Genomic DNA, 13,538 nt, shown 5'->3' with positions numbered 1-13,538 from the left:
GGTAAATCACAAAATGATTAAAGGATAAAAAGTGAAATGCACTGAGATTACAGACTATAAATGAAGATGGATGCTGCCTTCTGCACATCACCCACAGGCTGATTGGGTAGCCCCACCCCCAGCCCCTCCCCTTTCCCTCTAAATGAACATCATGTTGTATTTCAGACTGCGACCAAAAACTCATCAGGGAGGAGGAGGGACATTTTCCCATAGACTTCATTATAAGGCAGGAGGAGGAGGGACATTTTGATGGTTGTTAGAACACCTCGTCAACAGGAGCTGGACTTCTCACATGTAACAGACAGTCTGTGGAGAATAAAATGTAGTCGGACATTTTAACACGAGGGTCTCCTGGACGGACTCACCGACGGAGCTGGACTGTTGAGGAACTGAACAGTCATCCTTCACAGCAACAATATAAAAACAACAACAGCAGCAGCAGCTTCACTCCACTGAGTCAGTAAGATAAAATATACAAAAAGAAAGTCTGAGTCACAGCGACCAGAGAGCTCTTTGTTCAGGATCAGAGGGAATCAGCCAGACCTCCTTCAGACCAGAAAGTCAATACAACACACAGAAAACAAGTCTGAACTCGCTGTAAGGAATGTGACTCAGAAGTCCTGCAACCACTTAGCTAATGTACAGATGAATGGACATATCTGCATGTGTGTGAGTCAAGAACAGAAAGCTTCCAGTGAACAAATCAGAATAAATATAATTGCAAATGAAGGGAACTTCTGAATAAACAGCATATACATGAGCACACGGCAGCCGTAGAACAGAGTAAGATATACATGTTCCTGAACCACATTAAACATCTTTTATTGCCTTTAATTTGAGCCTGGAGACTCAAAAGTCAGCTGACGAACACGACTTCTCTCCTGCAGAACAGAGATGAAGCCACAGCAGACCACCTCACAGAACAATCAATAAACCTCAGACCCATGAAGGTTTCACAGACCATAACAGAACCTGAAACTCTCACACAAAGAAAAACAGGCGAAAACAAGACAGAAAACTTCCAACAAGACTTTTCTTGTGGACTCCACAGTCACTTTATGAGACATAAGAATTTTTTTTTGGCAAATCTTCAGTATCGCAATTAGAGAGGATGAGATGCAGGCCGATAAGATTTTAAATCAAATCCTAAAATGAGAAACTCAGCACAGCATTAATACTCCAAAGTGAGTCTATTAAGGAGAAATAGTGTGTGTGTGTGGATGTTTCAGCCCTCGGCCAGAAAGCCCATGACCTTCAGCATCAGCTCCTCCTTCTTGTGCTTGGCACTGACGAGAACTCCTCTTCCTCTCAACCAGGACAAGAGAGTCGCAGAGTTCAGCCTGGACAACTGGAACAAGAAGAGGGGGGGTTAATAAAGAGTTAAACGCCTCACAGAGCGTTCATGTAAATGAGACCATTAACAGCCAAATATTAACAACAAAAGCCTCCACACTTTGATTTGTTGTTGGAAGGGAGCAGAGTTCAAAAAGCAGTTCCATAAATAAATGAATAAAACAGTGTGAGATGAATCAGTGTCATCCGAGATGTTGCAGGTGGCAGCCGGTGAATAAATCTGTTTTCCACTCACCCTACAGCCAGTTAAAGACAGCAGCAGCATTTTAATACGCTGCTCTGCATTCATGTGTGACGGCAGAGAAAACTAGGAAGCTGCTCGGCTCTCACAGCCACTTCACACCAAGCAGCCGTTACATTATGACCGCTGACAGGTGAATAATAGAATATACTGTTGACAAGGATCGGTCCAGAACCCTCAGCCCAGCTTCAGAGGTCCAGAGTTCAGACCATGATGTTGTTTCTGACGAGCAGTGAAAAGGACAAACATGTACAACTTCACACCCACCGCTTTATATTTTCAGCTGTTGTCTCATCCGGATTGAAATGTGACTTTATCCATAAAAATGAACAGTGAAGGTTAAAAAGAATAGCCACAGCATTTTGCTCTGGCTCTTAGACACAGTGAAGGACATGGTGTGCGGTGATGAAGCTTTGTAAATAAGAGTAAAACAGAAACTATAATTGATGTATTGTTCTTGAAACAGGTTGGAGCTGTAAAAGTGATGAATGTTGTTATTAATCTGCTCGGCTCCCTTTGGGCTCCTGCCCCATCCTCACCATCCATCACTTTAACAGCTCTCACCCTCCCCTCGAAGGACGTTTGTAGGGAAACTGAAGCTGACAGAACTCTGTGTTCGCTATTCATCACACTAACACGTTTTAATACATCACACTAATGTATGTTGGCCTCCTGAAGGATGTGTGTGAGGGAGCTGAAGCTGTTCATTCAGCACAAGTGGATTCAAAACAAAATGCATCACCTGAAGACTCTTCGGGGTTTTAAGCAAGACAAACTCAGCACGAGGCTGCAAGTTTAAAGAACAGAAACCCAGCGGGCACATCCAAAGGGTTCGTCCTGCATGGTGGCCATGTGGGCACACTTCAGATCAGCCGTAACATTATGACCACCTATCTAATGTGTAGCTCAACAGAATAGGCCTGACCCATGTTTGGGTCACAGGAACATAAATGGGTGAAACAAAGAAGAAGAGGAAGTTTGCTGACCTGGTTGTTTCTGGCCATTTCCTCCACATCCACGTCTCGTATCACAGCTCTGGAATTCTTCGCCTTGGACTCAAACCTAACTCTCTGTAAGGACACAGCCGGTCAATTTCCAGGCTGGTCTCCATTAGACCGTTTCCACTGGTGTGTGTTTATCACCTGCTCACCATTAAAAAACAACCTTATCAATAAGAAATAATTTGCAAATTTTGAGTCTCAGCCAATTTCTGGTATGAAAATGACTCATCAACATTCAAGGTCATTGATTGGAACGGTGCTGCAGCAAACCGCATCAGCCCCGGGGCGTCTAACTGGTCCAGGATTTAAAAAAAAAAGCTGCCAGCGCTCAGCCTGAAGACACTCAACTACGATTACTAACAGACACACGCAGTCAGGAGAGGACTAATCAATTAAAAACTTATCTTTCACATCTCATCTCCAGGTTTTGTTTTTTTACAACCAGTGGAGTCGTTCCTTGGTGATCACCTGTCTGCTGCACACACTTGTGGAGAAGCAGTGTTATCATGGTAGCTTAGAAGGTGATCATTTAAAAAAGTAGGGACTCACCTTCTTGCTACTGGAGCCATCTGTAGATGGCAGAGACTGAGGAGGCTCTGCTGCTCCAGCTGGCGGTGGTTTTGCTGTCTTTGGGCTGGAATCAGCAGCTTTGGTGTCCAAGCTGAACTTGACCATGGTTTTAAGGTGGGACTTGGACTTCGGAGTGAGGATAAGCCCAGGCTTAACCTTGGATGCAGGACTGAGACTGGAGATGTGCTTGACTTTAGCGTGGGCTGATGGCTGAGGAGGTGTGCTGCTTAGAGGTTTGGGGTGACGCTTGAAGCAAGGAACAACTGGTGGTGGAGGGATTGGGAAGGAGTGAAAAGAGGGAGCAGGATAAGCAGTAGGTCTGTTCTTCCCAAACGAAGGAAGTGTCATCCTCCTCCTTTCCTCCCCTCCTGCGCTCTGCTGCTCCCTCTGCTTCTGCACCCGCAGGAGGGCAACGTTCACGTGAAGTGATGGATGCTTGTTACTGAAGATGGGAACCAGTTTCGGTGTAGGGTTCTTCAAGGTTTGACTTGGGGGAGGAAACAGGGAGGGGGCTGAGGACGCTGGCCGGAAGAGTGTGTGAAAAGAGGAAGAAGAGGAGAGGGAAGGAGCTGACTGGAATCCTGAAGAATGAGAAAGGCAAACACGTGAGAAGGAAGAGGAGGATGATGATGGCCACTCGCCAACCCTGAGACTTCCCTGACTTTGAGTCAGGCCGCTCCCAAATCCACATCCGTTTCCCAGATTCCCCTGGTCCTGCTGTGAGTGGGGTATCTTGGCTGGCGGCGTTGACCCGAAGGAGGGCCGCACAGTTTGGGGAGGAGTGGGAGGAGCCGGGAGCTGGGTGAGTATGGGCCTGATGGTGCAGGAAGTGGTCAGGTTGACCTGCTTGCTGCTCAACACCTGAGAAAGAGGAGGAGGAAGAGGAGACTTCAGCAGAGAGGAAATAAGATGGAGAATCTCAGCAGAACTTCCATCCTTCAACTTTACTTCTATTTTGCTAATGCTGGTTGAAATTAGTAATGATAATAAATTTGAAACTGAATCTATATTTGAATCTGTTGCCCCAGAGCACAGCTAATTAATTTTATTAAGCTGTTAATTAACATCACAGTCGTGTTGATGTCTGATAACCAAGAACGTCCACAGAGTTCAATCGCTGCTTGTAAACATGTGAAAGTGAACGAGCGTCATGTCCATCAGTGAAAAAACATGAGCATCTTGATATGAACAGATTTCAGTCACCTCTTCAGGTGACTAATATTTCTGAAGCAGCAGAGTTTTTCAGACAGAAAATAACTTCGCCAGCTCCAACAGATGGAAACGAGCCCCGCTGAACACCATAAATATTTTAGTTTCACTCTGTGAGCACTCAATCGATCTCACCGGAGGTTTCTCCTGCAGTTTCTCTACTTGATAAAATATACTTTAGCTGCACCATGTGAATAAGAAAACGACTTTTTCTCCTACGTCTGCACAATACGCTCTCAAGATGAGAGATGACTTTAATTCCACCCGTTTCATCCACAGACTTTACTGAGAGCTCAGAGCTTCTGGGGATACACACATCTATTAAAACTGCTGCAAAACTGAGATTTTAGTTTTACCTTCAGGGGAAAAAAAGCACAACATGTGGATGTTAAGTAGTATACTACTAGTAGTATATTGTTCACAACTGAGCTTCATGCAGGGGAAGTTTGAATAAAGATTAGATAGAACAAAAGAAAACATGTTTGCTGTTTCATTTAAAGGTCAATAAAATAAAAACTTTTATTTCACAAAGTGATGACTGACCACTTTCATTCTCCCTTATGAAAAGGATTATGAAGATGAGTAATACTTAGAGGCAACAGTTCAGGTCCACTCACGTCTTCTTATGGACATCAACCCTTGAAAATAAAAGACTGGAGAAGTTAATATGAAACCGGTATATAAAATATGAATACCTGTTGGGATGCAGCGGTGCTCAGGATGGTTGTGGGGTAACAGGGTTTGCTGGTCAGGTGTGCAGGGAGTCCACACACACTTTGCACTCTGTTCCTGATGTCGGCCAGGAAGGAGCCCAGCACCCCCTGCAGGTCGACCCCAGGGCAGCGACTCACCGGCTGCAGGCGAATACAGCTCAGAGGGTAGCTGCTCAGGACCAGGGTTAAAGGAGAATCTAAACCACTCTGAAATGTTTGAGTGGAACCATCATCAGATTTAATTCGTTTTAATCATTATTGTTTGTTAAATCAGGTTCATTAAGATGGATACGTGAAGAGTCTCTCTCCCACCAGTCTGAAGTAAACGCTGCAGTAGACCACCTCCTCCTCTGCAAGATCAGGGAGCCTGTAGCCATACTAGAAAACACACACAGAAGACTGTTTCAAATGAACACAGTTTAATCCCACTGTGGAGTAAATGCCTCCAATAATCAGCTGGTCTTTAAAGCTTTTATTGCTCTCTGATGGTTCTTCCTGTTTCCTCCTGAAACAGAATCAGCTGATCTGGATCAGTCTGACTCTCTGACTCTTCTGTGTGTTTATCCGTCCGTTCTCATCCTCCATCTTTGATAGTGACATCTGGAGTCACGTCTCTATGACGGACGCACCTATTGGCTCCGGTGGGTGATGTCACAGCCAATCAGAGAGTCTTTGAATCAGTCCTGTATGTTTGTGAGTTAATTGTGTTGACAGAATAAAGATAATCAGATATTTAGAGTGGATTTTTCATCCTTAATGAGCAGAACTCCTGATCAGATAAAGAGAGAAACAACCCAAACACATGAGAGGAACTTTCTGTGTTGAGCTGTAGTTGTCACAGTATCACATTCGTGAGGTTTGGTCAAAATCAGAGACAATAGAAAGAGATTTCTCTGTTTCTCAGCAAATGGTTGCTATAACTGTGTGTGTTTGTGTATACCAGGCTATCCCAGTGGTTCTGCAGGTCTCTGTAGGTCCTGAAGGGTCCATCTCTAGGCAGCTGGCGGCTGATGGTGATTATCTGACCTTTCTTCATGCTAAACACACACATCACAGCCATGATTCTGAGGGGAGTGGTATTTTTAAGTGACTGCGGCTCCACCTGCTGGTCTCCACAACTAAACACAACCTGCCCCCTAACCCATCACCAGGACCGAACTGAACCAGGACCCTGGAGTGATGAACATTAAAACATCAGATTCATGTGATTTGGCCCACCAACAGAGGGAACTTGTGTTGCCGTAGAAACTAACTGCAGTATTGAAATTATAATAAACAATAAAACATTTTGATGAGTGTGTCAGTGAAGTCTGAGGAGCAGAGAGTCTGGACAACCTGTGAGGGGCCAGATACAAACAGACCTGGAAAACAACAGGTGGTTACTGTATAATCCTTAATCCTGCACCTGGGCTGGTTGGGACTCAGGTGAGGCAAGAAAAAGACAGAGAGAGACAGATGTGTCGTTATCCTCCTGTGTCAGTTCTGCGTCCCCAGGGGTCCGAACAGCGGTGAAGACTGATGTGCATGGTCATGTCTAGCAGGCGGGACTGTCTCACCTAGGAAGGACATGACACCAAAGAGTTCCTCCAGTGGACGAGGGGTCGAGGATGGAGTCAAGGTCACTGCAGAACGTCCTGAGCACCGAGTGAGGGAGGTCAAAGTCCTCCAGCTGCAGCGCACACAAACACAATGGATAATTTTTTACAGCAGGCTGTTATGTTATTCCAATGCTAAGAGCTTTGGATGCAGGTTTGATTTTCTCTTCACTGCAGCTGAAAAAAACTCATCTCTCCTCAGATATTCAAGGAAAACCATCAGACAGTGTCCCTTACTGTAGCTGGAGGCAGCCTCACACTGTTGGCCTCCATGCTGATGCAGAGCTGGCTGTCCCTGGTGCTCAGCTTCATGCCTGACACACACACAATATTCAATTTCTTGACTTTGTATTTAGGCTCAAGATTGTTCGCAATGCAATATTCTATTATTAGCGTGCACTCAATTAAATTTTTTTCCCAAATCTAACAGGAATATGGGATGAATGGCCTAACTAGCCGCCGTGAAACTTACTGACAGCATTCAATTTCCCGCTCTCAGTCAGAAAGTCCTGTCCTGTGAAAAGACACGGTTCAGTTCACTAAGCTTAAGTGACGGAGAGACAAACAAAGTCAGAGCACAGTTGAAGTGCTCAGTGTTGGTGGGATCAATAGCCACAGATAGTTGTTTATCCAGACTGAGGCTGCACAATTCAGAAATAAAAGCTATTGTGATTATTTTGGTAGATATTTCCTCAGGAAAAAAAAAACTAAACAAAACACACAAAGTGATGTTTTATTGGGTCGTGTACTAAATAATTATTGTCCTTTACTCTTTAGCACCACAACACTGATGGCCAAATAGTGCACAACAATTTGTGACACATTTGACAGAAGTGGGACAAAGTCACTGATCTTATCTTATTCAGACTAAGAGGTTTGTCGATACTAACACAGCTCAGACTAAGTGCAGTATTCAGCACATACTGGTAATTGGGAAAATATATCAAAAACTTATCAGGTCTTCGGCTCAGAGCTCAGATCGAAACAAAGAATGAAAAATATGACACTGCAACAAACATGACCCATTTTATATAAGACTGGGTCCAAGGCTGGGGCTTGGACCAAATGTTGCTACACCCAGCTGTCACTTTGATCAAAGACCCACAGAGCAGCCTTCACCCTTGACCATGATAAACCACAAACATCATGTATGATTACAGTTTGGACTTTGTTTTGAAGTTGAAACTGGACCTGCATTCTTGGTCTCTGTGGTGAAGTGAGCATTAAACATTAATTCTAGTGACCATCTGGGGGTAACTTCAGTGGTTGTAAAAAGAAATCGAGCAGTATGGAAATCTATGAGAAAATAGCTCTACTTGTCACTTGAGAAGTTATGGACCTTTAACTTCTATCTTTAGATTGTGTGGACTTTTAAACTAGATGGAAATCAAAAAAGTTGTTCCAAAGCTGACACATGTCAAATAAAATCAGTACGAGTTTGTCAGTGTGTTCAGAGCAGCACAGTACCAGAGACCAGGTAGAGTCCTGCTTTGTTCCAGCTTGGTGCCAATCTGGTTACCAGAGAATACGACAAGCAGCACTGGAGGACACCAGGAAACACACACTGAGGAGAGCCCAGCTGCACAAACACACAAACCAGTTTTCACAAACTAAAAAGAGATTAAAACCTGACACTCAGTTTCCCATTTACGTCACCTGCAGACGCTGTCGCTGTCCAAACGCCTGGAGGATTCCTTTCTGGAAAAACTGGATCTGAAGAAGAGTTATCAAAGGATTGTGTGTCTGTGAGTGTGTGTCACCTTGAAGGTGAGGTCAACTTGTGTACGTGATAGTTGGATGATACAAGGCTGGGTATTCAAAATGTAGCACAGGAGTAAATGAGCTGAAGTCTCATGTTTTAATCTTAATTTAACAGTGTCTGACTACTGAGCCCTGTAGTGAGTCTTGCATATATATATATTATTTCTAATATTAAGCTAAAATTCATGTGTTGCAGCAGAACAAGGACAGAAACAGATAAAGAGTTTCTCACGGCCATGACCACTGTGATGGTACTGAAGGACTCCAGAGCAGGACAAGCCAAAACATCAGAGTACAGCAGCACCAGCTCTCTGTAGACACACAAATGTTTGTGTCAAGGACACATCCACAGACATGCTGCTTTCAAATGATATATTAAAAGCTGCTTCTTTTCTAAAGAAGCTAGGAAAGCTTCAAGAATCGGCTGACACCTGCAGGTCTTGATCTGTTTGCTCCTCAGCTCCTCGCCTGCCGCCTGCAGGGTCAGAGTGACACACACCAGCTTCTTCAGGTCTGGAAGACTGAGGAAAAACAACGACTGCTGGACTCCTCCACTCATCCTGCACACAACACACCGGTTTCAGGATGAGTTCTCAGCAAATGAACCGTCGTACCAGACTGTCTGACTGAGAAACAGACCGTCTACCGAACAAAGGCGATGACGGGGAGAATGGTGAATATACTTTTGTCATGAAAGCCAAAATCAGTGAATGATACTTTGGCATGTGACTGATGATCAGGACCAAGTGTTTCTGTGTCTGCTGGTCCAAGTAAACATATTAAATAAAACGTGTTTATGTTGTTTAGAGTATTTCACTACAAATGAGGATTTGTATGAACAAAAATTGCGCATCTGTTTGCACTAGAAGTATATTTATATTAAGTTATTAGCATCAGTCTGTTAGCTTTTTCTGATCCTGGTTTAGGATCGCTTTAACAAATGAATTTAATCTCTGAATATTTATAGTGAACATAACCAAACTTTGACACATTAAGAGGAATAAACAGTCACACACACATTCAGAGCAAAAACAGCTAGCCCGTTAGCTAAGCTCACGACAAAAACCAGCTAGTTTTATTTTAATAATATAATAATAATAATAATTTAATAATATTGACGTCAAATGAAGTACTTTTATTGGTACTTTCTGAAGGGAAGTTGAAGTTTTATAGACATGTTACCTTCAGGACAGGCCGAAGCTGAAGACTTCAGTCCGACTGCTTCCCAAACAAAACCGTGTGGAGCCCAAAGTCTGTGCTTAAATGGGACATGACCCAAATCCGTGATGGAGTCCAGGCTGCAGAGAATTTAAGAGACGGAACATTTTAAAAGTCAAGAATGGACCATTTATTGACTTGTTTCTGGATTAATTGTGAGGTGGAGTCTCCTTTTTAAACGCTACCTGCAGCAGCTGGCTGCTCAGACTGACACGGTGGTTCCGTCCGCCCGGACCGGTACCAGCAGGCCGGATAGAGCCGCCATTTGGGGTCGCGTGAGAAGCGGGTTTCCTCCCAAACTGCTTAAGTGACGTCACCCACGGTTCATTGATGACTCACAGGCGTCAGAACCAATAAGAATTCGAGATAGGACAGCGAACCAATGGCAGCGTCATAAGAATGCAGGAGGGGGCGGGCTTAGAACCGTCCCAGCAAGTTTGAGGGACCGCGAAGCAGCAAGAAATAAACACGAGCTGACCGGAAGTCAGGCAAAGTTTTCTGCTCGGTGTGACTTCAAAGGGAAACACACAGGAATTCAAACTCAGCTCTTCGCTCACAAACGGGTTTAAACGGGTTTGGCTTTAAAGAGGTCCTGAAAGGCGTTCGTGTCGTTTTTCTGTCATAAACTCGACAGCAGCAGCTCCTTGTTGCTGTTAGGAATCCACTCAAACTTAAACTCAATCAGGTTTTACGTTTTCGAATCCCGCCTGGTGCTTTTATTGTGGAAGGAACGGAAGCCGTCAGGCGCCGCGTCCCGTTACCTTGACAGGTGAGCTGTGTCGGTAGGCGGCGGGGTAACTGTCGGTGAGAGCTCGGACCAGAACACCGAAGAACCGGGACCGTCGACCTGTCCGACTCTCCGGCCGCAGTAATGGGGGAAGAAGCTGAGCAGAGCCCGGCGGAGGTGAAGTTCTACCGGCTGTCAGAGATCGAGCAGCAGAACACCTTCAAGTCCACCTGGATCATCCTCCACGGAAAAGTCTACGATGTCACCAAGTTCCTGGAACAGGTGAGCAGACAGACACACAACCTTTGGACCGCAGACACACAACCTTAGAGGACCGCAGACACACAACCTTTGGACCAAAGACACACAACCTTTGGACCGCAGACACACAACCTTAGAGGACCGCAGACACACAACCTTAAAGGACCGCAGACACACAACCTTTGGATCACAGACACACAACCTTAGAGGACGGCAGACACACAACCTTAAAGGACCGCAGACACACAACCTTTGGACCGCAGACACACAACCTTAGAGGACCGCAGACACACAACCTTAGAGGACCGCAGACACACAACCTTTGGACCAAAGACACACAACCTTAGAGGACCGCAGACACACAACCTTAAAGGACCGCAGACACACAACCTTTGGACCAAAGACACACAACTTTAAAGGACCGCAGACACACAACTTTAAAGGACCACAGACACACAACCTTAAAGGACCGCAGACACACAACCTTAGAGGACCGCAGACACACAACCTTAGAGGACCGCAGACACACAACCTTTGGACCGCAGACACACAACCTTAAAGCACCACAGACACACAACCTTTGGACCGCAGACACACAACCTTAAAGCACCACAGACACACAACCTTTGGACCGCAGACACACAACCTTAAAGCAGCACAGACACACAACCTTTGGACCGCAGACACACAACCTTAAAGCACCACAGACACACAACCTTAAAGCACCACAGACACACAACCTTTGGCCCACAGACACACATCTGCATTATCTTCACAGAGAAAGAACTTGCAGTTGGTCCATGTCTGCTTAAAATGTCTCTGTGGTCCCACTTTGATTTCGACTCACTGGGACCAGTCCGGGTTTCTGTGGGGCCCCGGGGCCCCGGGGCCCAGACGGATTCACTTTACTGACACAAACTGGCTCTGCAGGAGCAACACAAGTTAACGTTCTTATTTCGTTTCACATGTGGATGAAAATAGTTTGTGGACTTGTTAAATATTAAAAACCACTGGGCACAGAGTCGGGATCTAATGGGGGCCCAGGGGAGGTTCTTCAATTCATGAATGTTCCTGTTATTTAGATTATTAAACTAAATCCATTTTTCTGATTCGTTGAGTCGTGCCTGTGAGTGAATTTAAGTGCAGGAAGTGCACCTGAGGACAGCAGAGCTCCAGATTGAAGTGAATGCAGATTATTAGCTCATTTTACGTTTAGCAGCATTTTCTGAAAAATTAGGAATCCAGCTCGTTTATGATGAGAAACTCCATTCTGAGGACGTTACAGACAGCTAAACAAAAGCTCTGCTCTTTGGTCGACTGACCTTTGACCTTTGCTCCAGCCTCCTTATTGGCACAGGTGTAATGCTGTTGATAACTGAAGGGGTGTGTGTGTGTCAGCTCAGTCTGTGTTTGAACCACTAGGTGGTCCTGTTGGGAGGTTTTGTCTGGATTCTGGGGCTGGAGAGCCTTAAACCTCAAATCTTCCCGTTTTTCCATAGATTTCAATGCATTCAGGATGATCATGAGATTGAAGAGACTGAGATTGGGCCGAGGCGGTTCGATTCTCTGTTTTGTCTCCTGAGTGTGAGCGTGTGATGATGTGTGTTTGTTTTTTGTCCCAGCACCCCGGAGGGGAGGAGGTGCTGAGGGAGCAGGCGGGCGGAGACGCCTCTGAGAGCTTTGAGGACGTCGGACATTCCACTGACGCCAGAGAGATGACCGGTGACATGCTGATAGGAGAAGTCCACCCGGTCAGTGTGTGTCAGTGTGCGACAGTGTGTGTCATGTTCACTGTTGTACTGTACTAATACTAATGTATTTTGTGTTTCTGCAGGACGACAGAGACAAACTGGCCAAACCTGCAGTGAGTGATGTTTCAGTGACTTGACCTTTGACCTCTGATCTCTGCGAGTGTTGTCTGATGATGATGTTGGTGTTTTACAGGAATCAGCGGTGACGACTCTGAAGGATGAGTCCAGGTACACACACAGCTGATGATTAAGTCTGTTCGTGCCTCCACTGCTGGTTTGGTTAACTAGTTGTCTGTCTCTTCCAGCTGGTGGTCTAACTGGTTGATACCCTCTCTGGTGGCGGCCATCATCACGCTGATGTATCGCATTTATACGGCGGAGAGAGAGTGACATCAGACATGCCGCTGTGATGTCATCAACAGACGCTATGGCCATAGACTGATGACTGACAGCTGTAGAAGCCAATAGCAGATGAGCAGCGGCTGCAAACATTAAAAATATTGTTGGAGGTAAACGTGTCTCAGATCACCGACTTTACCTCCACAATTTATTTTTAATATTTTACCAACCAATCACATGGCATTATATTAATGAAGTCATATTATTCACTGTGATATTTTTCTAAAATCTCTGGTCTGATTTTATAGAAACAGCTGATGTATCTTTTTTTTTTTTTTTTTAATATATTTTTGGATCTTTGTCACTGAATGTAAACGATAAATGAACTGTAACCTGCAGCTTCAGGAGCACGATGATGTCATCACACTTCAGTCCTGTTGCGTACTCATGTAACATGAATTTCTGCAGTGAGTCTGCTTGTCGGATTCATGAATCATAGTAATGAATAAAGAATCAACACCAGTTCTGATTTGAACTGAAGCTACAGAGTGAACGTTTCTGGATGTCGGTCTCAGTATCGCCCCACTTGCTGTGACCTCTGACCTCTGGTGACCTCTTCAGTTCAACAGGTTCATGGACCTGAAATAGCAGAACGATCCAATATCCTGATGCAGCTCAAAGCTGGAGTCAAAGTTCAGGGACAGAAACTCGTATTCACCATTTACCAAATCACCAAATAATAAATAAAAATAAATAAAAATAAAACAAGTCAAACCTTCGGTTGAACTTCACATTTGGG

General features: G+C 44.8%; 2 protein-coding genes across 10 annotated transcripts in view; one reads left to right on the top strand and one right to left on the bottom strand.

Moving 5' to 3' along the window:
* Positions 1 to 13,538, bottom strand: part of c20h18orf63 (chromosome 20 C18orf63 homolog) — a 25,883-nt gene extending 12,345 nt beyond the window's left edge. For 4 of the 8 annotated variants that reach the window (XR_003842279.1, XR_003842281.1, XR_003842282.1 and 1 more), the window contains exons 1-15: positions 9,847 to 10,342; positions 9,626 to 9,741; positions 8,875 to 9,003; positions 8,676 to 8,754; positions 8,339 to 8,395; positions 8,150 to 8,261; positions 7,155 to 7,196; positions 6,920 to 6,996; positions 6,644 to 6,756; positions 6,028 to 6,151; positions 5,380 to 5,465; positions 5,070 to 5,256; positions 3,145 to 4,026; positions 2,581 to 2,664; positions 1,253 to 1,348 (exon numbers count right to left, since the gene is read on the bottom strand). Coding sequence is in view for 4 of the 8 variants with exons in the window: in XM_029528781.1 (XP_029384641.1) it covers positions 1,226 to 1,348; positions 2,581 to 2,664; positions 3,145 to 4,026; positions 5,070 to 5,256; positions 5,380 to 5,465; positions 6,028 to 6,151; positions 6,644 to 6,756; positions 6,920 to 6,996; positions 7,155 to 7,196; positions 8,150 to 8,261; positions 8,339 to 8,395; positions 8,676 to 8,754; positions 8,875 to 9,002 (2,094 nt within the window). In the remaining 4 variants the exon portion in view is untranslated. Of the gene's footprint in view, positions 1 to 407; positions 1,349 to 2,580; positions 2,665 to 3,144; positions 4,027 to 5,069; positions 5,257 to 5,379; positions 5,466 to 6,027; positions 6,152 to 6,643; positions 6,757 to 6,919; positions 6,997 to 7,154; positions 7,197 to 8,149; positions 8,262 to 8,338; positions 8,396 to 8,675; positions 8,755 to 8,874; positions 9,004 to 9,625; positions 9,742 to 9,846; positions 10,343 to 13,514 lie in introns of those variants that run through there. The other 4 variants (XM_029528781.1, XM_029528779.1, XM_029528782.1 and 1 more) reach the window with 4 other exon arrangements.
* On the top strand, positions 10,178 to 13,507 carry cyb5a (cytochrome b5 type A (microsomal)). 2 transcript variants are annotated; one of them, XM_029528798.1, is made up of 5 exons: positions 10,199 to 10,670; positions 12,272 to 12,400; positions 12,484 to 12,513; positions 12,594 to 12,628; positions 12,706 to 13,503. In XM_029528798.1, exons 1-5 carry the CDS (start codon positions 10,533 to 10,535, stop codon positions 12,788 to 12,790), a joined length of 417 nt encoding a protein of 138 aa, XP_029384658.1. In that variant the 5' UTR covers positions 10,199 to 10,532; the 3' UTR covers positions 12,791 to 13,503. The 2 variants fall into 2 exon arrangements, with proteins under 2 accessions (XP_029384659.1, XP_029384658.1); XM_029528799.1 differs by lacking the exon at positions 12,484 to 12,513 and having other exon boundaries at positions 10,178 to 10,670; positions 12,706 to 13,507.

Source organism: Echeneis naucrates, chromosome 20 (genome assembly GCF_900963305.1).
Source record: "Echeneis naucrates chromosome 20, fEcheNa1.1, whole genome shotgun sequence".
Lineage (NCBI taxonomy): Eukaryota > Metazoa > Chordata > Actinopteri > Carangiformes > Echeneidae > Echeneis > Echeneis naucrates.
Note: the sequence above shows the minus strand (reverse complement) of the source record. Positions and strands in the feature narration are given on the sequence as shown.